General features: G+C 41.7%; 1 protein-coding gene across 1 annotated transcript in view; it reads left to right on the top strand.

Moving 5' to 3' along the window:
* The first annotated feature begins 1,342 nt into the window (after positions 1 to 1,342).
* Positions 1,343 to 26,788, top strand: part of LOC129865933 (RNA-binding protein with multiple splicing-like) — an 80,026-nt gene continuing 54,580 nt past the window's right edge. The window contains exons 1-3 of the mRNA XM_055939018.1: positions 1,343 to 1,771; positions 22,453 to 22,530; positions 25,180 to 25,218. Of these exons, the coding sequence (XP_055794993.1) occupies positions 1,712 to 1,771; positions 22,453 to 22,530; positions 25,180 to 25,218 (177 nt within the window). The 5' untranslated portion in view covers positions 1,343 to 1,711. The remainder of the gene's footprint in view (positions 1,772 to 22,452; positions 22,531 to 25,179; positions 25,219 to 26,788) is intronic.

Below are 26,788 nucleotides of genomic sequence, written 5' to 3' on the forward strand. Positions count from 1 at the left end.
CAGCACCTGGCCACCATGTCAGTATGCACTGAGCCCAGCACCTGGCCACCATGTCAGTATGCACTGAGCCCAGCACCTGGCCACCATGTCAGTATGCACTGAGCCCAGCACATGGCCACACCCTCTCCTAACCAGGACGACACTGTGCCAATTGTGCGCCGCTCTATGGATCTCCCATCTATGAACCAAGCTCTCACAAATAATGTTTTTCCAGGCTAACATCTCAAACAACATGGCCAATAAATATTGACCAATAAACATTTGCGTCGGCACATAAACGGATATAAATCAGACACGGTTATTCATATTGAAACAAAACTCGATACACAGTTTCCAAACACGGTCAAGGCTCAACATAAGCAAGAACAATCAGATCCTCCGCATGGTGGCGCTATACCAGGCACATATTTATATCTCTTCATCTGTTTGACTCAGTCATGGAATTTGGCACACACGCTCAGCAATGTAAGTCTAGCTAACCTGTCGAGTATGATTCAGTTCGGGCCTCACGGTGGCACTGTTGGACAGGAAAAAACATTCACGCAAGCTTATTGGCTTATTATTGTATGAACTAGAGTGTTGAGTTCTGATATTTGGCAAGTGTGGTAAGGAGTACAGAAGTAGATCATCCGATGATGATGTGTCCAATTTGTTCTGATGGTGGCACAGTGGGCCTACAGCTTGAACCCCGGCATTGCTGCTTCCAGCTTGAATTATTATACCTATTTCCATTTGTTTTTGGACTATTGTTCAACCCCTAGTACTCGTGTGTGTGCATTTCTCCAAGTTTGCAAAACACAGCTAGTTAAATATGTGAATCTCGAGTTCCTAAGTGTATAATTGACAGAAGTCTATGATGGTGTGCAATTTGAGTGGGTTAATGTTTAATCCTATGTCTATACATGTTAGAATATATGAGCTTGAAGCAGTCCACAACGTGAACTAACAACACTCACTGCATACTGAATACAAGTATTCAATGATATGCAATAGCATGTAACAGGCCAAAGCAAATGTCAGTTAGGCTACCTTTACGGATAGGCTTCTGCGCAATACAACATCATGAAATACCGTTGTGAACGTGTTATTGTTATGTTTTTGTTACAAGCACGTGAATAGCTTAGCTGTCTCCTCCATTCGAAAACATGTTGGGCCACCTGAAACGCGCGTGAGAATCTAAAACGTTCGATAAACGTGTGGTTTCCGCTGGAGGCTCAAATAAGTGTTCCTTTGTTGCCTTCCTAGTATGACACCTTATAAAACATTCATAAGCTCGGAGAAACGGCGCATCACACTGCCTATCCCACGCCCCATCCCAGCCCCCCCCTCCCTCTTTGAAGGAGATGGGAGAACTTTCCTCGTCAAGGTCTGCCTTGCCGTAGTGCAGTTAAATGAATAGTTATTTTCATCTCACTCCTCCGGGCGCGCAGTGGTTCTGGAAAGATTTCCTAGGAATATTACATTCTAATGAGGAATATGTCGTCGTGTTAACGGGTTATCTAGATCTATATCCAGAACCATTTCAATATTTATCAGTTTATCTGTGAGTTGACTTTTAACATTGACTTATTTTATTAATGCCGGGAAACTAGTAAAAAAGCTAGAGGTACAATAGGACAGCGTTCGGCACACGGCTTGTTCTTCTGTTTTCTCCGGAGAAGGATAGAACCAAACAAAAGGCGGTCCAAGATAAAGAGATAACTGTCTCAGAATGAATAACAATACTGAGAAAGAGAACGAATCGAATGAATTCACCAGTCACGAAGAGGAGGTATGACCGTCTTAATATCCTTTCGGTTTGTCACGTTGTCTGACTAGCGCATCTTCATTCTAAGGGGATTTAAACAAAAAAAAAAATATATATATATATATAGTTATTCGACACATAAGAACATTCAAATAGTTGATTCCCATGTGATGCATGTGTAAACCTATTCGTTTATGATCGATCAATTGTGGTTATTCTCAATGACAGAAGACAATGAGATATTAATACTGGTGACACTCATCTGTTAATAACTTTTGACCACAAATTAAAACTTTGCTGAATTAGTTTTGAAGATTTAAAAAAAAAAAGTCCAACATCATGTTGTTGATGAATATGTACGATAGATTGAGTAATGTAGGATTTACTTGATAGGGACAATTTGTGGAGGAGTAGGCATGTTCGTTCTAAGTAAGCGTATTGGCTGTCAGCTGATCTTCTGATCATCTTCAAACGCTGCTGTTGCAACATGCAGGCAATATGCCTTCATACCGCATTAGCACAGAAAAGTACCCAGAACTCTGTTTCAGGCAACAACAAAACATGAAATATCTCTGAATGCCATTGTCTCTGGTATCCATAATGTAAACACGTGAATGTAGGCTGCTAAAGTTATAGCTCACTACCTTGACCGTTGTTTTCTTCTCTCGTTAAATAATATGAGCTCCGTTTAGCAATATTGTATCAAAAAAGTCCTAAATATATCTTGCTGTGTAAATATGTTTGTAGCGGTATAATTTTCACGGATTCATTTATTTTGGCAGTGAAATGACCGCTTTCTAGATGACAGATGTGTTATTGCAATATGCCGCAGTCTACCCAGCCAAGTGATGTAAGAAACATACATCAGATTAAATGAGTGATTTATCTTGAAAGAATTTCATTACAGCCTAAGTATTAGTCACATATGTCTGAATAGGCAAACAGTCCAATTTGACGCGACCTTGTATTTCGACTACTATGGGTGCAGTTTGCATCACACAGATGTGGTAGGAGAAAGACACAGAGGAAAGGTCATATGTTCCTTGTGTCTCTCTCTTTGGTTTACTGCAATGTTCCAATAAAGTTTTCCAATAAAATCCTGAAGGTAAGTGTTAGAGAATAAACCTTTCATACCTACAGCACGTGTCATTGACACTTCAACATAAATTGAACAGTTTAGTTGAAGTCAATCTGAGCAAATGTTACGTGTGACTACTTTGAAGACACTTTTTCACATCAATGATTACAGCAGCACCCAAGGCCTTATAGCACTCTAAATGAACCCATCACCAAGTATCTTAACTTTGCATCTTCTATTATTATTTTTTTTTTTTTTTGGGGGGGGGGGGGGGGGGGGCATTGTGGAAACCAATTCATGTAGTTGCTCTCGTGAAAAAGTTCTAACAAAATAGTAAGATAGTGGTATCCCTGCTCTACTTGTACAATATAAAGCAACGCTTGGTGAGAGAGTTTATACAGACTACATTAAAGAGCACAGGAGAGTTTTAATGGGCTTGGCCATGGAGATGTTTGGAAGGTTTCCAGACCACCCAAAGCCTAATATTTACTTATGTATATTGACTTCTAGTTAGACAGTGACACTTCCTATTTTGTGAGATGATGTGCATGTCCTAATATTTGTAAAGGGTTGTTACTCATTTGAAGAACACATTGTACAATCCAGTACACATGCAAGCGTGCACACACTCACGGGCAGATAATAGAACATGAGTGATTTGATTATTGCTTTTTAAGGTCGTTTCTGTTTCAGTTAGATTATTACAAAATTATCAGGGTTTTTCGATTTTGGTTTAGATCATTTAAAAAAAAAATCATGAAATGCACTATGCATTATGTGGGTTGAATGCTGTAACAACAGACTTAAACCATTAATACAAGTCCCATGATGGTAGTTACTGTCCATTACTGCTTATCACTTATTAACCATAATTAATTCACATTAATTTAATACAATATTTCAGTTGTTTTTATTACATTTGTTTTATTTGATGACTTTATGTTTTCATTCGGGGCTCCTGAGTGGCACAGCGGTCTAAGGTACTGCATCTCAGTGCAAGAAGCGTCATTACAGTCCTCGGTTCGAATCCAGGCTGTATCACACCCGGTCGTGATTGGGAGTCCCACAGGGCGGCGCACAGCGTCGTACGGGTTTGGCCGGTGTAGGCCTTCATTGTAAATGAGAATTTGATCTTAACTGACTTGCCTAGTTAAGTAAAGGTTCAAATTAAAAAAGTAATCTCATCCCTATAGAGCTGAAGTCTGACAAAATCTCTATTTTTGTAGTCCTTCAAAGAAAATAAGGCATACTACTATGACTGCTGAATACCAACTATCAATAATTTAGATCCTGTATTTTCAGGTAAGCAGGCATAAAAGAAACACAGACGGACAAGAAGGCATGCAATGGATTATGGTCATTATAGTTAATTACCACGTTTTCTGTGCCGAACAATGTAGAATATTGGCCTGTTGAAAACTACAACTCCCTACTACATCGCACAGTTCGGGCTTGATTTGATTTAGCTCTAGAGGCACTGCGCAATGTGCGCATTGACATCACAGGAGAAAAAAAAATAAACGAAATGGAATATAAATAATTGAACCGATGCCGGTCAGTTCCTGGTTTAAAAAAACAAAAAATAATTGACATTTCGGTTAAATTGCTCAGCACTAACAGATACCCACATAAGGCCATACACTCAAACACAGATAAACTAATAGAGACACAAACACACACACACACACACACACACACACAAACACACACACACACACACACACACACACACACACACACACACACACACACACACACACACACACACACACACACACACACACACAGACTTTGCTTCGAGCTGAAAAAACGTTTGAATAATTTCAAAGAAATATACTCTCTAGTTTGTATGACTGGCAACTTTTCCTGCTTGTTCACCGATGTCAATTTAAAATCTATTCCATGTTGTTTCCACGTCATTTCAATGAGACAACGTTGATTCAACCAGTGTGTGCCCAGTGGATAGTTACCACTGCTTGCAAAGTCGGTGTGTGTAGGTACGAGTTCTATTATTCCTAGACTGACACAGTACATTTGGAAGTTGCTCAAATACTGATCATCGTGAGAGTTCAGTTTCACATTATGAAATTATATCTGCGATGTTCTTAATAAAGATATGATTGTATTTATTAGGGATACCCATTAGATGGTGCCAAGGCAACACCTACTCTTCCTAGGGTACAAACACATTAAGGCGCATCACACGCAAAAACAAACAAAAAAATGTCTAAAATCACAACTGATGTCAAAGACCATTATGTGATTAGCGAAGTATGGGTTTAACCCTTGATGCACAAACGCAACTGGACAAATGTTTTGTCATTGGAACGTTTGGGAGGAATGTTCTTACACGTTTCCCACACTCTGGGAACATTCACAGAGCCAATGTAGGTTTGCTGGGAAAACACTGTCCTCTAGTCAAAAACAAGTCATATAGGGTGTCAGTTTCCTGTTCAACAACGCCACACAGTAACACTGAATCATCATGCTAAAAGCGTCAAAGTTCAACTACCATTCTGGCATCTTCCTCAAAAACAGTTTAAATCATCTGTGCAATTCAGTGCAGTATACACCTGCTTCATTGTTCTTACACACACACACACACACACACACACACACACACACACACACACACACACACACACACACACACACACACACACACACACACACACACACACACACACACACACACACACACACACACACACACCGTGTTCACTGTAAACTAGTGTCGCTTAAAGACTTGACTGGTGCTGGATTATAGTAAACTGTTGATATTCTGTTGATATTCTATTGATATTCTGCCAACATTCTGTTGATATTCTGTTGATATTCTGCCATTATTCTGTTGATATTCTATTGATATTCTGCCACAATTCTGTTGATATTCTGTTGATATTCTGTCAACATTCTGTTGATATTCTGCCAACATTCTGTTGATATTCTGCCAACATTCTGTTGATATTCTGCCAACATTCTGTTGATATTCTGTTGATATTCTGTCAACATTCTGTTGATATTCTGTCAACATTCTGTTGATATTCTGCCAACATTCTGTTGATATTCTGCCAACATTCTGTTGATATTCTGTCAACATTCTGTTGATATTCTGCCAACATTCTGTCAACATTCTGTTGATATTCTGCCAACATTCTGTTGATATTCTGCCAACATTCTGTTGATATTCTGCCAACATTCTGTTGATATTCTGTTGATATTCTGTCAACATTCTGTTGATATTCTGTTGATATTCTGTTGATATTCTGCCAACATTCTGTTGCTATTCTGTTGCTATTCTGCCAACATTCTGTTGATATTCTGTTAATATTCTGTTGATATTCTGTTGATATTCTGCTGATGACACAATCATTGTTGAATGATTCATAGATTAGTTGAATTTGTGTTTCAGTACTTGACTAGAACCTCGTACTGTAGCTCTCCCCAACCACCACTACTGGTGATCACTGCTGTATGCAATGTGAAATAAGTTATTATTGTAACTGTGGATTATATGAGGTCAGGATTGACCAGCAGTCCTGGTTACCATTCAAGACGCTCTCAAAACATAGTGAATAGCAGATTGTGGGGGGGGGGAAAGTGAAGCGAGACAATACTTTCTCTAGAACAAAGAAATGGAAGAATTTGCATACATTTCCTGTAGGAGTTTTAGATAAATGTCTCCTTCACCTCTAACCTTCATGCTCCCCTGCACAACCTCCACCCCTCTGCCACATCTCCATATCTCCACATTCCTCAATACATCTACACTCATCTCACCTTCAACCTGGCAATCTAACCTCACTTTTAACAAGCATTTCATTTGGAACAAAGTGTTCACTTACTGTCGAGGCTAATTGTTGCATTGTGCCTTTTGAAGGCTTCATTACAAGGCTTATCAAGTGACCGATTCCTATTTGATCTTAGCCATTACAATTGTATCAATATATTATTGCTATTCCTTTATTGATTTAAACCTTTATTTACCCGGGTTAGTCTCACTGAGATTACATATTAGAACAGAGCCCAGCCATAGGTTTATGTGGACATCTGTTGAGTTTGGTCAAGAAGTTACACTAAACCTGAAGAGCTTGGTAGAGAATTGCACTTAACTACAGTCCAACAGATGCAACCATCCCTCCCTGGAGCCTAATTGAATTGTGCAGGCCCGTTTTGGCTATCTGTGTCCTCTTCAAATGGCAGGTCATGTGGCCAGGTTGACCTTTTCAGAGACATCTTAGCAGGGAGTTATGTAGCGGGAAAATGATGAAGGAGGAAGATGACTGAAGCCACGATGGGGTCCAGTGCTGTTACCGTGTTATTTCCCCTGTGTGTGTGTGTGTGTGTGTGTGTGTGTGTGTGTGTGTGTGTGTGTGTGTGTGTGTGTGTGTGTGTGTGTGTGTGTGTGTGTGTGTGTGTGTGTGTGTGTGTGTGTGTAGTGTGTGTGTGTGTAGTGTGTGTGTGTGTGTGTGTGTGTGTGTAGTGTGTGTGTGTGTGGAGTGTGTTTCTGTTTGTGAAAAGGGCACACAGATACATTAACAAACTATGACGTGGAACATATCAGGGGGGGGGGATACTGGAGCCATAATCTGGTTATGATAGTGTACGCACACACACACACACACACACACACACACACACACACACACACACACACACACACACACACACACACACACACACACACACACACACACACACACACACACACACACACACACACACACACACTCAAACACACACACACTCAAACACACATATACACTCAAACACACATATACACTCAAACACACACACACACTACCTTCCCCCCACCCGATGGGTTGAGTTTATTTATAAAAGCGCTAGGGGAATTGTCATCTTATCTTGGACATTTGTCAGCTGTGTGACAAGAGGTATTTGAAAACACAACAAGGCCTAGTGTCAACAACTGCTGGTTCGACTGTGAAATGTGACGCTGGGAGAGAGAAAAGAAGAAGAAGTGTTTAGAAGTCTTCAAAAAGCATTTTAAGAATACTCCAGTGAAATGAGAAAAGAAGCAGCCATTGTGTGAATACACTGATCATCTTGGTTTAAAACCCCTCATTGCTGACTTAAGGTCCATTCATGTCTTATGATGCTGTGTGATCGTTGACAGATAGTGGTGTTGGAAGACGTGCCCGCCTTGCTGAAATACGTCTGGCGGTTTGGTTTGCTTTGTCATGCTGTGTCTATGTGCTTATTCTGTCACCTGCACTTAGTCTCTCTCACTCACAGACTATAATTAACCACATCTATCTTAACACCCCCTCCTCCATCTCTCCCTCACAATCCCTTTTTCACTCATGCACTCACTAACTCATGGCATTATAATGACACTCAGTTGCGCCAACCATCATCTTAGTCTCTCTCTCATTCAACTACCAACGCTCACTTTGGTCTCTCTCTCATTTAACTACCAACCATCACTTTGGTCTCTCTCTCATTCAACTACCAACGCTCACTTTGGTCTCTCTCTCATTCAACTACCAACCATCCTCTTAGTATCTCTCTCATTAAACTACCAACCATAACTTTAGTCTCTCTCTCATTCACCTACCAACCATAACTTTAGTATCTCTCTCATTCAACTACCAACCATAACTTTAGTCTCTCTCTCATTCAACCACCAACCACCATCTTAGTCTCTCTCATTCAACCACCAACCACCATCTTAGTATCTCTCTCATTCAACTACCAACCACCATCTTAGTATCTCTCTCATTCAACCACCAACCACCATCTTAGTATCTCTCTCATTCAACTACCAACCACCATCTTAGTATCTCTCTCATTCAACCACCAACCACCATCTTAGTATCTCTCTCATTCAACTACCAACCACCATCTTAGTATCTCTCTCATTCAACTACCAACCACCATCTTAGTATCTCTCTCATTCAACCACCAACCACCATCTTAGTATCTCTCTCATTCAACTACCAACCACCATCTTAGTATCTCTCTCATTCAACTACCAACCACCATCTTAGTATCTCTCTCATTCAACTACCAACCATAACTTTAGTCTCTCTCTCATTCAACCACCAACCACCATCTTAGTCTCTCTCATTCAACCACCAACCACCATCTTAGTCTCTCTCATTCAACCACCAACCACCATCTTAGTATCTCTCTCATTCAACTACCAACCACCATCTTAGTATCTCTCTCATTCAACCACCAACCACCATCTTAGTATCTCTCTCATTCAACTACCAACCACCATCTTAGTATCTCTCTCATTCAACTACCAACCACCATCTTAGTATCTCTCTCATTCAACCACCAACCATAACTTTAGTCTCTCTCTCATTCAACTACCATCCATCACTTTGGTCTCTCTCTCATTCAACTACCAACCATCATCTTAGTCTCTCTCTCATTCAACTACCAACCATCATCTTAGTATCTCTCTCATTTAACTACCAACCACCATCTTAGTCTCTCTCTCATTCAACTACCAACCATCATCTTAGTATCTCTCTCATTTAACTACCAACCATCATCTTAGTCCCTCTCTCATTCAACTACCAACCATCATCTTAGTCCCTCTCTCATTCAACTACCATCCATCACTTTGGACTCTCGCTCATTCAACTACCAACCATCATCTTAGTATCTCTCTCATTCAACCACCAACCACCATCTTAGTATCTCTCTCATTCAACTACCAACCACCATCTTAGTATCTCTCTCATTCAACCACCAACCACCATCTTAGTATCTCTCTCATTCAACTACCAACCACCATCTTAGTATCTCTCTCATTCAACTACCAACCACCATCTTAGTATCTCTCTCATTCAACCACCAACCACCATCTTAGTATCTCTCTCATTCAACTACCAACCACCATCTTAGTATCTCTCTCATTCAACTACCAACCACCATCTTAGTATCTCTCTCATTCAACTACCAACCATAACTTTAGTCTCTCTCTCATTCAACCACCAACCACCATCTTAGTCTCTCTCATTCAACCACCAACCACCATCTTAGTCTCTCTCATTCAACCACCAACCACCATCTTAGTATCTCTCTCATTCAACTACCAACCACCATCTTAGTATCTCTCTCATTCAACCACCAACCACCATCTTAGTATCTCTCTCATTCAACTACCAACCACCATCTTAGTATCTCTCTCATTCAACTACCAACCACCATCTTAGTATCTCTCTCATTCAACCACCAACCATAACTTTAGTCTCTCTCTCATTCAACTACCATCCATCACTTTGGTCTCTCTCTCATTCAACTACCAACCATCATCTTAGTCTCTCTCTCATTCAACTACCAACCATCATCTTAGTATCTCTCTCATTTAACTACCAACCACCATCTTAGTCTCTCTCTCATTCAACTACCAACCATCATCTTAGTATCTCTCTCATTTAACTACCAACCATCATCTTAGTCCCTCTCTCATTCAACTACCAACCATCATCTTAGTCCCTCTCTCATTCAACTACCATCCATCACTTTGGACTCTCGCTCATTCAACTACCAACCATCATCTTAGTCTCTCTCATTCAACTACCAACCACCATCTTAGTCCCTCTCTCATTCAACTACCAACCATCACTTTGGTCTCTCTCTCATTCAACTACCAACCACCATCTTAGTGTCTCTCTCTTTAACAGATGACCCTCAGTGTTTAACAGATGACCCTCAGTGTTTAACAGATGACCCTGACTGTTTAACAGATGACCCTCAGTGTTTAACAGATGACCCTCAGTGTTTAACAGATGACCCTCAGTGTTTAACAGATGACCCTCAGTGTTTAACAGATGACCCTCAGCATTTAACAGATGACCCTCAGCATTTAACAGATGACCCTCAGTGTTTAACAGATGACCCTCAGCATTTAACAGATGACCCTCAGTGTTTAACAGATGACCCTCAGCATTTAACAGATGACCCTCAGTGTTTAACAGATGACCCTCAGTGTTTAACAGATGACCCTGACTGTTTAACAGATGACCCTCAGTGTTTAACAGATGACCCTCAGTGTTTAACAGATGACCCTCAGTGTTTAACAGATGACCCTCAGTGTTTAACAGATGACCCTCAGCATTTAACAGATGACCCTCAGCATTTAACAGATGACCCTCAGTGTTTAACAGATGACCCTCAGCATTTAACAGATGACCCTCAGTGTTTAACAGATGACCCTCAGTGTTTAACAGATGACCCTCAGTGTTTAACAGATGACCCTCAGTGTTTAACAGATGACCCTCAGTGTTTAACAGATGACCCTCAGTGTTTAACAGATGACCCTCAGTGTTTAACAGACGACCCTCAGCATTTAACAGATGACCCTCAGTGTTTAACAGATGACCCCCAGTGTTTAACAGATGACCCTCAGCATTTAACAGATGACCCTCAGTGTTTAACAGATGACCCTCAGTGTTTAACAGATGACCCTCAGCATTTAACAGATGACCCTCAGTGTTTAACAGATGACCCTCAGCGTTTAACAGATGACCCTCAGCATTTAACAGATGACCCTCAGCATTTAACAGATGACCCTCAGTGTTTAACAGATGACCCTCAGCATTTAACAGATGACCCTCAGTGTTTAACAGATGACCCTCAGTGTTTAACAGATGACCCTCAGTGTTTAACAGATTACCCTCAGTGTTTAACAGATGACCCTCAGTGTTTAACAGCTGACCCTCAGTGTTTAACAGATGACCCTCAGTGTTTAACAGATGACCCTCAGTGTTTAACAGATGACCCTAATTGTTTAACAGATGACCCTGACTGTTTAACAGATGACCCTCAGTGTTTAACAGATGACCCTCAACATTTAACAGATGACCCTCAGCATTTAACAGATGACCCTCAGTGTTTAACAATGACCCTGACTGTTTAACAGATGACCCTCAGCATTTAACAGATGACCCTCAGTGTTTAACAGATGACCCTCAGCGTTTAACAGATGACCCTCAGCATTTAACAGATGACCCTCAGCATTTAACAGATGACCCTCAGTGTTTAACAGATGACCCTCAGTGTTTAACAGATGCCCCTCAGTGTTTAACAGGTGACCCTCAGCATTTAACAGATGACCCTCAGTGTTTAACAGATGACCCTCAGCGTTTAACAGATGACCCTCAGCGTTTAACAGATGACCCTCAGTGTTTAACAGATTACCCTCAGTGTTTAACAAATGACCCGTTTATGTTCATGGGAACCCTAAAGACGAGGCAGAACATGTGAGGCTGACGGCTGACTGCTGACTGCTCAGCTGAAAGCCATGAATCTTTAGCCAGCATGTCAGCCATGCCAACCAGGGTTAGGCTCTCCATCATTGGATTAAGTGGGTGCCTTACCATCAGGGGTTAAGTTGGTTTGTTTTAGGAGGTGGGGCAGCTCCATTTGAAAATAGTTGATTTTTAAAGAGTCATTTTTTTCTGTAACTGGAAGTTTTAAGCTTAACCAAAAGTGATTGTACTCGGTTTCCTGTCCAGTTTAACTCATGCTTTACCGATTTCAAAACAGACAAGATAAAGGTTGGGTGATCAGTAACAAAGGGATTTGTGGGAAAGGCTCAATTAGCCAGTCCTAATTATTGTCTTTGGAATGCTGTTAAGTCAGCCTATGGAGAGGGTCTTACCACATAGAGGGGGGAGGGTCTTATCACAGAGAGGGGGGAGGGTACAGGGAGAGGAAAATAACTATTTAGCATACTGAGGCAGCTGTAAATGTAGCCCAAAAAACGGACAATCTACTTGACAGTCTGTGAAAGTATCCTTCCTCTTGACGTGTTAAAAGACCCCTCGCAGGCTGTCTCTGGGTTCAAGATGAACGGCGGGTTGATTGACAGGAAGTGAAGAAGCCTAAAGGCTTAGGGTTCAGTTTAAATGAGAGGAAGCCAAGGAGAACACAACACTGAAAGACAACTCTTTATTTGCTTTGGCTTCAATCATTTGTTTATACGTTTTTTTGGGGGGGGGGGCTTCAATCATTTGTTTTAACATTTTCTGGCTTCAATAATTCATTTTAACGTGTTCTGGCTTCAATCATTTGCTTTAACATTGACCTTTGACCTTTGAGAGGCAGTGATCGATGGTTCAAACCCCTTTCTTGGTTTTAGTGTATTTGACCTATCATGACCTCTGATCTTGAATGGGGAACTTGACCTTTTGTTTTCACCCTGACTCGTGCAGGATTAACAACAGCCTTAGATGGATTGATCCATTTTGGGTTGTTTGACACTTAGAAGGCCTTCAGTTTCTCTTAACCATAAAAATAACTATAAGCATGAAGGAGACTGACAATAACAGAGAACAGTGACAAAAAAATCTTTCCAATTCACACGTGTGTATTAATACACACACACACACACACACACACACACACACACACACACACACACACACACACACACACACACACACACACACACACACACACACACACACACACACACACACACACACACAAATCAGACCTCACAATGCCACGTCCAAACTCCAGGGCCAGATCTCTACCTACCACACCTGAGTCCTCTATCTACGGAACTTGGCTCCAACACAGATAATATTCCTCCCACTCACACTCCGAGGTCATGTCTCTCATTTGAACAGAAACAGGGGGTCAAAAAAAGCACATCAACTCGACTCAGAACACCTATCTGACGCCTTGCATCTCTGACTTCAAGAAAGAATGCATTCCGTACATTAGAAGTAATCGATTTATGAATATTATAATTGCTTATGACACAATCAATTGTGACATAGATATAATTCTATGAATATTATGATCAGACGGATAATTTAATAATTCTACCATATTTTTTTCTAACTCAGAATAAAAGTATTTATCTAGGTCTGCACAGATGGTTCTTTCTTTTGCTGTTCATCAGTAGCTCTTTACAATTGTCACAAATGAGTTATTATTAATGAATTAATAACCGTTATAATGGCTGAGAAATATCTTTCTCTTTCTACAAACTCAAACTGTTTTGTTACTGAAATGGCTTTTACGGTAAGCGTCAATATAGTGATAGCTAATCATGTTATACGATTTTAGAGTATGTTTACTTTGGCTTCGGTTGTTATTGATTCTGAAAACAGCCTTCATTTTGTGTGAAAAGTGTTACTTACGGCCATTGTTTTTGGAAATGGTTTGACGTCTCCTCAGTTAGAGCTACAGTTGGAGGTGATGACTTTGTTCTAGAGTCAGGGTGGAAATGGTCAGGGTGGGAATGGTCAGGGTGGAAATGGTCAGGGTGGAAATGGTCAGGGTGGAAATGGTCAGGGTGGAAATGGTCAGGGTGGAAATGGTCAGGGTGGAAATGGTCAGGGTGGAAATGGTTTGACGTCTCCTCAGTTAGAGCTACAGTTGGAGTTGATGACTTTGTTCTAGTAGTGGCTTTGGGACCCCCATAAGGTGGCTCTGGGACCCCCATAAGGTGGCTCTGGGACCCCCATAAGGTGGCTCTGGGACCCCCATAAGGTGGCTCTGGGACCCCCATAAGGTGGCGCTGGGACCCCCATAAGGTGGCTCTGGGACCCCCATAAGGTGGCTCTGGGACCCCCATAAGGTGGCTCTGGGACCCCCATAAGGTGGCGCTGGGACCCCCATAAGGTGGCTCTGGGACCCCCATAAGGTGGCTCTGGGACCCCCATCAGGTGGCTCTGGGACCCCCATAAGGTGGCTCTGGGACCCCCATAAGGTGGCGCTGGGACCCCCATAAGGTGGCTCTGGGACCCCCATAAGGTGGCTGCGGGACCCCCATAAGGTGGCGCTGGGACCCCCATAAGGTGGCTCTGGGACCCCCATAAGGTGGCTCTGGGACCCCCATAAGGTGGCTTTGGGACCCCCATAAGGTGGCTTTGGGACCCCCATAAGGTGGCTCTGGGACCCCCATAAGGTGGCTCTGGGACCCCCATAAGGTGGCTTTGGGACCCCCATAAGGTGGCTCTGGGACACCCATAAGGTGGCTCTGGGACCCCCATAAGGTGGCTCTGGGACCCCCATAAGGTGGCTCTGGGACCCCCATAAGGTGGCTCTGGGACCCCCATAAGGTGGCTCTGGGACCCCCATAAGGTGGCTCTGGGACACCCATAAGGTGGCTCTGGGACCCCCATAAGGTGGCTCTGGGACCCCCATAAGGTGGCTCTGGGACCCCCATAAGGTGGCTCTGGGACCCCCATAAGGTGGCGCTGGGACCCCCATAAGGTGGCTCTGGGACCCCCATAAGGTGGCTGCGGGTCCCCATAAGGTGGCGCTGGGACCCCCATAAGGTGGCTCTGGGACCCCCATAAGGTGGCTTTGGGACCCCCATAAGGTGGCTTTGGGACCCCCATAAGGTGGCTCTGGGACCCCCATAAGGTGGCTCTGGGACCCCCATAAGGTGGCTTTGGGACCCCCATAAGGTGGCTCTGGGACCCCCATAAGGTGGCTCTGGGACTCCCATAAGGTGGCTCTGGGACCCCCATAAGGTGGCGCTGGGACCCCCATAAGGTGGCTCTGGGACCCCCATAAGGTGGCGCTGGGACCCCCATAAGGTGGCTCTGGGACCCCCATAAGGTGGCTCTGGGACCCCCATAAGGTGGCTCTGGGACCCCCATAAGGTGGCTTTGGGACCCCCATAAGGTGGCTCTGGGACCCCCATAAGGTGGCTCTGGGACCCCCATAAGGTGGCTCTGGGACCCCCATAAGGTGGCTTTGGGACCCCCATAAGGTGGCTCTGGGACCCCCATAAGGTGGCTCTGGGACCCCCATAAGGTGGCTCTGGGACCCCCATAATGTGGCTTTGGGACCCCCATAAGGTGGCTCTGGGACCCCCATAAGGTGGCTCTGGGACCCCCATAAGGTGGCTCTGGGACCCCCATAAGGTGGCGCTGGGACCCCCATAAGGTGGCTCTGGGACCCCCATAAGGTGGCGCTGGGACCCCCATAAGGTGGCGCTGGGACCCCCATAAGGTGGCTCTGGGACCCCCATAAGGTGGCTCTGGGACCCCATAAGGTGACTCTGGGACCCCCATAAGGTGGCTCTGGGACCCCCATAAGGTGACTCTGGGACCCCCATAAGGTGGCTCTGGGACCCCCATAAGGTGGCTCTGGGACCCCCATAAGGTGGCGCTGGGACCCCCATAAGGTGGCTCTGGGACCCCCATAAGGTGGCTCTGGGACCCCCATAAGGTGGCTCTGGGACCCCCATAAGGTGACTCTGGGACCCCCACAAGGTGGCTCTGGGACCCCCACAAGGTGGCTCTGGGACCCCCATAAGGTGGCTCTGGGACCCCCATAAGGTGGCTCTGTTGAGGTGATGACTTCATTCACAGGCAATGGCATCATAGAGGGCTGATTAGAGGTGCATTCCTCCCGCGGGACACACAGCAAAGGTGGCCTTAATAGGATCTGATGTTTTTTGGCCCGGTGCGCACCGAGCTTTGCTAACTGTTGCCAGGTAACGGCACTGTGTGCACTTTGTGAAGTTCTCAGCTGGCTGGTGGTGGGTCTGCTGTTTTTGATTGAAGTACGCTCAGCGGGTTGGTGTGCATGAGAGCACCATAAATGGTCAATGATTCCAAGCCAGAAGCATGGCACCTCAGCACTATGGGAATGCAGGTGGAAAACTCACAGTGACTCAGGAGAATGTTCTAAAACATGCCTTAAATCAATTAAATACCCAGTGCAGTCAAACAATTGTATTTTTTTGTATCATATTGTACAACAGCTGATAATACGGACACTGTGATAAAAATGTAACAGTGTTAATTTCCTGCTACTTGCTGGTTGAAAATACAATCTACATAGGACCTTCTAATCAGCCTGTTTTACGTTGGCGGGAGTTTGGGTTTGCCCGGTGACATCACTAGACGGTAAATTGGTTAATAGACTAATAACAAAGAGAGTTCCAAACCTCTCTGCCTAAATCAGCTACTATTCCATTTTTCCCTTCTCTCACTTAGACCACTCCCAGACAATCCTAGCAACATTTTGCCTGAGAAATAGCGTTTTGCTAAAAATTTTAATGGAAAAATATTACAGTCAGGTACTTATTTATTTATTTCACCTTCACTTACTTGCTACCCAAAAATGATTTGATATTTGCTATATAAAAAAAAAATACTGCATATGTCCTGCATGTCACATACGTTCATCATATTTTATTTTATTCTCCAGAACCACTGAGTCTAGTTGAATGCAGCTATAGGTTTCTAGTCAGTTACCTGCATAGTAAAAGTGTAATATCTCACCTCACTGGAAACAGTAGGACACCTGTTTACACCCATGTCTTTTCATAGTAGTCTGGGGGAAAAAAAGAAGTAATCGATAGCAGATGTGTGTGGAGAAATGTTAACACATTTGACCATCATCTGACATCCGGCAGTGCACGCACCACAAAACCACACATGTTCCAGCATATATCATGTAACACAATAACTAACGTCATACTTATAACTCAGTGCAGTAGAGCATGGTCCAACTCAGCTAGGAATGTCCCATTTTTCTGTCTGTATAGCGGACTCAATGTTGGGAGTCCTCGTCTTGACACGTCCAGAATGTTTCAGTAGCCTTATAATAGACGGGTTAGGGTTTAAACCCACAGCAGGACAGTTCAGTAACCTAGTAATTATAGTTATTAGGGTTTAAACCCACAGCAGGACAGTTCAGTAACCTAGTAATTATAGTTATTAGGGTTTAAACCCACAGCAGGACAGTTCAGTAACCTAGTAATTATAGTTGTTAGGTTTTAAACCCACAGCAGGACAGTTCAGTAACCTAGTAATGGAGTTGTTAGGGTGTAAACCCACAGCAGGACAGTTCAGTAACCTAGTAATGGAGTTGTTAGGGTTTAAGCCCACAGCAGGACAGTTCAGTAACCTAGTAATAGAGTTGTTAGGGTTTAAGCCCACAGCAGGACAGTTCAGTAACCTAGTAATAGAGTTGTTAGGGTTTAAACCCACAGCAGGACAGTTCAGTAACCTAGTAATGAAGTTGTTAGGGTTTAAACCCACAGCAGGACAGTTCAGTAACCTAGTAATGGAGTTGTTAGGGTTTAAGCCCACAGCAGGACAGTTCAGTAACCTAGTAATAGAGTTGTTAGGGTTTAAACCCACAGCAGGACAGTTCAGTAACCTAGTAATGGAGTTGTTAGGGTTTAAACCCACAGCAGGACAGTTCAGTAACCTAGTAATTATAGTTGTTAGGGTTTAAGCCCACAGCAGGACAGTTCAGTAACCTAGTAATAGAGTTGTTAGGGTTTAAACCCACAGCAGGACAGTTCAGTAACCTAGTAATGGAGTTGTTAGGGTTTAAGCCCACAGCAGGACAGTTCAGTAACCTAGTAATGGAGTTGTTAGGGTTTAAACCCACAGCAGGACAGTTCAGTAACCTAGTAATGGAGTTGTTAGGGTTTAAACCCACAGCAGGACAGTTCAGTAACCTAGTAATGGAGTTGTTAGGGTTTAAACCCACAGCAGGACAGTTCAGTAACCTAATAATGGAGTTGTTAGGGTTTAAACCCACAGCAGGACAGTTCAGTAACCTAGTAATGGAGTTGTTAGGGATTAAACCCACAGCAGGACAGTTCAGTAACCTAGTAATGGAGTTGTTAGGGATTAAACCCACAGCAGGACAGTTCAGTAACCTAGTAATGGAGTTGTTAGGGTTTAAACCCACAGCAGGACAGTTCAGTAACCTAGTAATGGAGTTGTTATTGATTAAACCCACAGCAGGACAGTTCAGTAACCTAATAATGGAGTTGTTAGGGTTTAAACCCACAGCAGGACAGTTCAGTAACCTAGTAATTATAGTTGTTAGGGTTTAAACCCACAGCAGGACAGTTCAGTAACCTAATAATGGAGTTGTTAGGGTTTAAACCCACAGCAGGACAGTTCAGTAACCTAGTAATGGAGTTGTTAGGGATTAAACCCACAGCAGGACAGTTCAGTAACCTAGTAATTATAGTTGTTAGGGTTTAAACCCACAGCAGGACAGTTCAGTAACCTAGTAATTATAGTTGTTAGGGTTTAAACCCACAGCAGGACAGTTCAGTAACCTAATAATGAAGTTGTTAGGGATTAAACCCACAGCAGGACAGTTCAGTAACCTAGTAATTATAGTTGTTAGGGTTTAAGCCCACAGCAGGACAGTTCAGTAACCTAGTAATTATAGTTGTTAGGGTTTAAGCCCACAGCAGGACAGTTCAGTAACCTAGTAATTATAGTTGTTAGGGTTTAAACCCACAGCAGGACAGTTCAGTAACCTAGTAATTATAGTTGTTAGGGTTTAAGCCCACAGCAGGACAGTTCAGTAACCTAGTAATTATAGTTGTTAGGGTTTAAACCCACAGCAGGACAGTTCAGTAACCTAGTAATTATAGTTGTTAGGGTTTAAACCCACAGCAGGACAGTTCAGTAACCTAGTAATGGAGTTGTTAGGGTTTAAACCCACAGCAGGACAGTTCAGTAACCTAGTAATGGAGTTGTTATTGATTAAACCCACAGCAGGACAGTTCAGTAACCTAATAATGGAGTTGTTAGGGTTTAAACCCACAGCAGGACAGTTCAGTAACCTAGTAATGGAGTTGTTAGGGTTTAAACCCACAGCAGGACAGTTCAGTAACCTAGTAATGGAGTTGTTAGGGTTTAAACCCACAGCAGGACAGTTCAGTAACCTAGTAATAGAGTTGTTAGGGTTTAAGCCCACAGCAGGACAGTTCAGTAACCTAGTAATAGAGTTGTTAGGGTTTAAACCCACAGCAGGACAGTTCAGTAACCTAGTAATGAAGTTGTTAGGGTTTAAACCCACAGCAGGACAGTTCAGTAACCTAATAATTATAGTTGTTAGGTTTTAAACCCACAGCAGGACAGTTCAGTAACCTAGTAATGGAGTTGTTAGGGTTTAAACCCACAGCAGGACAGTTCAGTAACCTAGTAATGAAGTTGTTAGGGTTTAAACCCACAGCAGGACAGTTCAGTAACCTAATAATGGAGTTGTTAGGGTTTAAACCCACAGCAGGACAGTTCAGTAACCTAGTAATTATAGTTGTTAGGTTTTAAACCCACAGCAGGACAGTTCAGTAACCTAATAATGGAGTTGTTAGGGTTTAAACCCACAGCAGGACAGTTCAGTAACCTAGTAATGGAGTTGTTAGGGTTTAAACCCACAGCAGGACAGTTCAGTAACCTAGTAATAGAGTTGTTAGGGTTTAAACCCACAGCAGGACAGTTCAGTAACCTAGTAATTATAGTTGTTAGGGTTTAAGCCCACAGCAGGACAGTTCAGTAACCTAGTAATGGAGTTGTTAGGGTTTAAGCCCACAGCAGGACAGTTCAGTAACCTAGTAATTATAGTTGTTAGGTTTTAAACCCAGAGCAGGACAGTTCAGTAACCTAGTAATAGAGTTGTTAGGGTTTAAACCCACAGCAGGACAGTTCAGTAACCTAGTAATGGAGTTGTTAGGGTTTAAACCCACAGCAGGACAGTTCAGTAACCTAGTAATAGAGTTGTTAGGGTTTAAACCCACAGCAGGACAGTTCAGTGACCTAGTAATGAAGTTGTTAGGGTTTAAACCCACAGCAGGACAGTTCAGTGACCTTTCTCAGTTGATGAGAACGAACACATGATAAAAGACCATAAATTGTCACCCCGAAACAATTTAGATGAAAGGATCAAATAATTCAACTGAACTTTTGGATTGTCTTGAAAATGTGCTGAACTCTCAGTTTTACCTCACCACAGTAATTAGGCACCTGAGTAGACTTTTAATCGGATCTCATCTACCCTTATATTTCTTTCATTTTTCTTCTTTACTCTTCTACTTTTTGCACTCATTGTTTTACAGTCCTTACTGGCTGTCAGCAACTGCCTTGATGTTCTAGTGCGGCTATGACACACAACCTGCCGTTGACAGACACCAGTGACAGATCTGTAGAGTTGGCTTGGCTCAGATAAGATAAAGGCTAAGGTGAGAAAGTCATCGAGGTTGAATTAGCCAGCTGGCGGTTCGGCTTGCCAGCTCTGGAGTTGCTAGGCTTCTCTGTTTGTTTCGGTGCAGTTTTGGCATCGGCTTAGGGTTTCACGTTGCTTTGGATGGATGTTTTATCGCTTCATCTGTTCAGTTCCTGTTGTGCTAAATGGTGAGTTGTGAAATCCACACTCCTCTGAATTTCTACATGGCTAAATTCAGATCTACTTAGACAGCTTTAACTTCGAATCCCGGGTCTTAAACTAAAGGCCTGCGTGCCGAATTCAGCCCGCAAGCTCATATAATGTGGCATGTGGTTGTCTTAGTAAATGCGTCCGGCGGTTGCAAAAAAAATAAAAAAAAATAATAATAATTTTAATTTGAAAAGTTGTCTTTTCTAGCAAATTCATCAGGGATATCAATGGTGTAGTATACATAGTAAGCATCAAGCCTAGTTAAGTAAAGGTTAAATTGCACATTTGTTGACACTGGACAAAATGCATGTGCGTTCTTAGCTTGGACATTGAAGACGAAAAAAACAAACATTTTACTCTGCTAGTTGAATATATTAACCTCCTATTCTTCCCCTTGTAGGGACACATTTCTTCACCTTCATGTCCTTCGTCATTGTACCAATGAAGAGCACTGGTTTCAATTCACTGCACAGTCAACAAGAGTTTAAAGATCATAGATATCCTATCCCTGCTAAGCTTTACTAAAACCCTCCTTTTTCTATATGTTTCCACTCAGCCACTACATTTGTTTTACTGACATCACTTTCTGGTTGTAAAGTGCTTTTCTGTTTAACGAGAGGTCATATGACAAATGACAAAATCTCTGTTTACAACCAGGTAAATACGTCTTTTTCATGATGACACGACGGCAATGTATTTTTCTGGTTACTAAAAAAGACCATGACGTCATTGCAACCAGTTTAACCCGCCGAGTTACTTCCTGTGTGCTGTAACCAATCCCGTTCCTGGTACCTATCTTTGAGCCTATCAATTCCCAGAGCATCACTGTGTGAGAAAGAAGCCTCAACAGTAGTCATCATTCTCATGTCGTTTTGTTTTTCTCACAGTTCACCCTCTTTGCAAAGAGAACCAGGATCAGAATTCTTCATGTCATTCTAATCTGACATCATAATGCAGCACTTTCTCCTCTTGTTCACATCTCCACAAGTTGAAAAGTTCAAACGTAAAACAGAAGGTAAAAAACCTGCCGGGGAGGACGGCCATAAAACTCAGTGGGCCGTAGATTACATAGAGGAACGTAGTACGCTCACAAAGGAAAGTGTACGTTGTGAAGGGAGGGAGGGGTGATGGAGTTAAATGATGCTTATATAGGTTGTGTGTATTATATTTCAAAGGTTTTACCTTGGCTTCAAGTGTATTTCACATACTTGTTCCCGATACGTAAGTTACTGAATTACTGAGCTTATCTGACCATTTCAGACTCCATTTTCTCTGTTTCAATGTCCTACCTCATCTGTCAGGTACGGTAGCTATTTATAATTACTGAAGGTTAATGAAAAATACATGAACGTCTGTCTCTCTCTCTCTCTCTCTCTCTCTCTGTCTCTCTCTCTCTCTCTCTCTCTCTCTCTCTCTCTCTCTCTCTCTCTCTCACTTTCTTTCTTTCCATCTCTCCTCCTCTTCTCCTCCTCTTTAGGTCCGCACATTATTTGTCAGCGGACTACCTCTGGATATAAAGCCGCGAGAGCTGTATCTCCTGTTCAGACCATTTAAGGTGCGTACGCATTAAAATGGATGATATGAAACAATTGATAAGGCCTCTGTTCAAACAGGCAACCGTCAACAGGCCTCCATTAGCGATGAGGAAATAAATGGCAATGGAAAACTACCTGCATTCCTCAACCTGGAATACAATCGAAACTAAACCTGTAATCATGGGGGGGGGGGGGGGGGGGAGAAATACCAGGTGTCTCCAAAAACAATAGTCGTTTTGAGAGAATAACACATTGTCAGTGTAGTTACAGAACATAATCAAGCATTTTCATGGCACAGGAACTATGCATGTTGCTACCTAGTGTAATAACACCACAGCTCCATCTGATACAGCGCTTAGGTCATGCATTGGGTATGTACATTTAAAAGGGTATATCATGTAAGTGTTTAAAAAAGCAGTACATTTTGGCTAATCGGGTACATTTTCAAGGGGGCCTCAACATATGTTTTTTTAACCGATGACCAGAAACACTAACACGCTTAGGCATTTATGAGACTTTGCGCCAAAATATGTAAATGAATGAACATATAATACATTTACAATGTTTTTATTGACACCATATGTCAAGACAAATTAATGTTACATTGACATCTTTTTGTTATTTACGAGAAGAACCATCATTGTCGTGTTGAATACTATAATGGCTAAAATAGAGAATATACTGTCGTGTTGAATACTATTATCGCTAAAATAGAGTATATACTGTCATGTTGAATACTATAATGGCTAAAATAGAGTATGTACTGTCACGTTGAATAGTATAATGGCTAAAATAGAGTATACACTGTCATGTTGAATAGTATAATGGCTAAAATAGAGTATATACTGTCATGTTGAATACTATCATAGCATCAAATAGTATATACTGTCATGTTGAATACTATCATGGCATAAAATAGAGTATATAGTGTCATGTTGAATACTATCATGGCTAAAATAGAGTATATACTGTCATGTTGAATACTATCATAGCATCAAATAGTATATACTGTCATGTTGAATACTATCATAGCATAAAATAGAGTATATACTGTCATGTTGAATAGTATAATGGCTAAAATAGAGTATATACTGTCATGTTGAATACTATCATAGCATCAAATAGTATATACTGTCATGTTGAATACTATTATGGCTAAAATAGAGTATATACTGTCATGTTGAATACTATAATGGCATAAAATAGAGTATATAGTGTCATGTTGAATACTATCATGGCATCAAATAGAGTATATACTGTCATGTTGAATACTATTATGGCTAAAATAGAGTATATACTGTCATGTTGAATACTATAATGGCATAAAATAGAGTATATACTGTCATGTTGAATACTATCATGGCATCAAATAGTATATACTGTCATGTTGAATACTATAATGGCATCAAATAGTATATACTGTCATGTTGAATACTATCATGGCATCAAATAGAGTATATACTGTCATGTTGAATACTATTATGGCTAAAATAGAGTATATACTGTCATGTTGAATACTATAATGGCATAAAATAGAGTATATACTGTCATGTTGAATACTATAATGGCATAAAATAGAGTATATAGTGTCATGTTGAATACTATCATGGCATAAAATAGAGTATATAGTGTCATGTTGAATACTATTATGGCTAAAATAGAGTATATACTGTCATGTTGAATACTATCATGGCATCAAATAGAGTATATACTGTCATGTTGAATACTATCATAGCATAAAATAGAGTATATACTGTCATGTTGAATACTATCATAGCATAAAATAGAGAATATACTGTCATGTTGAATACTATTATGGCTAAAATAGAGTATATACTGTCATGTTGAATACTATAATGGCATAAAATAGAGTATATAGTGTCATGTTGAATACTATCATGGCATCAAATAGAGTATATACTGTCATGTTGAATACTATTATGGCTAAAATAGAGTATATACTGTCATGTTGAATACTATAATGGCATAAAATAGAGTATATACTGTCATGTTGAATACTATCATAACATCAAATAGTATATACTGTCATGTTGAATACTATCATGGCATAAAATAGAGTATATAGTGTCATGTTGAATACTATTATGGCTAAAATAGAGTATATACTGTCATGTTAAATACTATCATGGCATCAAATAGTATATACTGTCATGTTGAATACTATCATGGCTAAAATAGAATATATACTGTCATGTTGAATACTATTATCGCTAAAATAGAGTATATACTGTCATGTTGAATACTATAATGGCTAAAATAGAGTATATACTGTCATGTTGAATAGTATAATGGCTAAAATAGAGTATATACTGTCATGTTGAATACTATCATAGCATCAAATACTATATACTGTCATGTTGAATACTATAATGGCTAAAATAGAGTATATACTGTCATGTTGAATACTATAATGGCTAAAATAGAGTATATACTGTCATGTTGAATACTATAATGGCTAAAATAGAGAATATACTGTCGTATTGAATACTATAATGGCTAAAATAGAGTATATACTGTCATGTTGAATACTATCATGGCTAAAATAGAGTATATACTGTCATGTTGAATACTATCATGGCATCAAATAGTATATACTTATACATGTTCTTGCTGTTTATGCTAACAATTTGTCTTGGTCTTTGTTTTAGGGTTATGAGGGATCATTGATAAAACTCACCTCAAAACAGGTAAGCAAAAAATACCTCCTTTTTTCACACGGTGTAACAAATGAGTGAACACATGGCTCAGTCCCTCAGCAGGCTGTTTCAGTGTAGTTTAGACATGACTCAGTCCCTCAGCAGGCTGTTTCAGTGTAGTTTAGACATGACTCAGTCCCTCAGCAGGCTGTTTCAGTGTAGTTTAGACATGACTCAGTCCCTCAGCTGGCTGTTTCAGTGTAGTTTAGACATGACTCAGTCCCTCAGCAGACTGTTTCAGTGTAGTTTAGACATGACTCAGTCCCTCAGCTGGCTGTTTCAGTGTAGTTTAGACATGACTCAGTCCCTCAGCAGACTGTTTCAGTGTAGTTTAGACATGACTCAGTCCCTCAGCGGGCTGTTTCAGTGTAGTTTAGACATGACTTAGTCCCTCAGCAGGCTGTTTCAGTGTAGTTTAGACATGACTCAGTCCCTCAGCTGGCTGTTTCAGTGTAGTTTAGACATGACTCAGTCCCTCAGCGGGCTGTTTCAGTGTAGTTTAGACATGACTCAGTCACTCAGCAGGCTGTTTCAGTGTAGTTTAGACATGACTCAGTCCCTCAGCAGGCTGTTTCAGTGTAGTTTAGACATCACTCAGTCCCTCAGCTGGCTGTTTCAGTGTAGTTTAGACATGACTCAGTACCTCAGTAGGCTGTTTCAGTGTAGTTTAGATATGGCTCAGTCCCTCAGCAGGCTGTTTCAGTGTAGTTTAGACATGACTCAGTCCCTCAGCAGGCTGTTTCAGTGTAGTTTAGACATGACTCAGTCCCTCAGCAGGCTGTTTCAGTGTAGTTTAGACATGACTCAGTCCCTCAGCGGGCTGTTTCAGTGTAGTTTAGACATGACTCAGTACCTCAGCAGGCTGTTTCAGTGTAGTTTAGACATGACTCAGTCCCTCAGTGGGCTGTTTCAGTGTAGTTTAGACATGACTCAGTCCCTCAGCAGGCTGTTTCAGTGTAGTTTAAACATGACTCAGTCCCTCAGGGGGCTGTTTCAGTGTAGTTTAGACATGACTCAGTCCCTCAGCAAGCTGTTTCAGTGTAGTTTAGACATGACTCAGTCCCTCAGCAGGCTGTTTCAGTGTAGTTTAAACATGACTCAGTCCCTCAGCAGGCTGTTTCAGTATAGTTTAGACATGACTCAGTCCCTCAGCAGGCTGTTTCAGTGTAGTTTAACCATGACTCAGTCCCTCAGTAGGCTGTTTCAGTGTAGTTTAGACATGACTCAGTCCCTCAGGGGGCTGTTTCAGTGTAGTTTAGACATGACTCAGTCCCTCAGCAGGCTGTTTCAGTGTAGTTTAGACATGACTCAGTCCCTCAGCAGGCTGTTTCAGTGTAGTTTAACCATGACTCAGCCCCTCAGAAGGCTGTTTCAGTGTAGTTTAGACATGACTCAGTCCCTCAGCAGGCTGTTTCAGTGTAGTTTAGACATGCCTCAGTCCCTCAGCAGGCTGTTTCAGTGTAGTTTAGACATGACTCAGTCCATCAGCAGGCTGTTTCAGTGTAGTTTAGACATGACTCAGTCCCTCAGCAGCCTGTTTCAGTGTAGTTTAGACATGACT

Source organism: Salvelinus fontinalis, chromosome 11, assembly GCF_029448725.1.
Source record: "Salvelinus fontinalis isolate EN_2023a chromosome 11, ASM2944872v1, whole genome shotgun sequence".
In the NCBI taxonomy this organism is placed as follows: Eukaryota; Metazoa; Chordata; class Actinopteri; order Salmoniformes; family Salmonidae; genus Salvelinus; species Salvelinus fontinalis.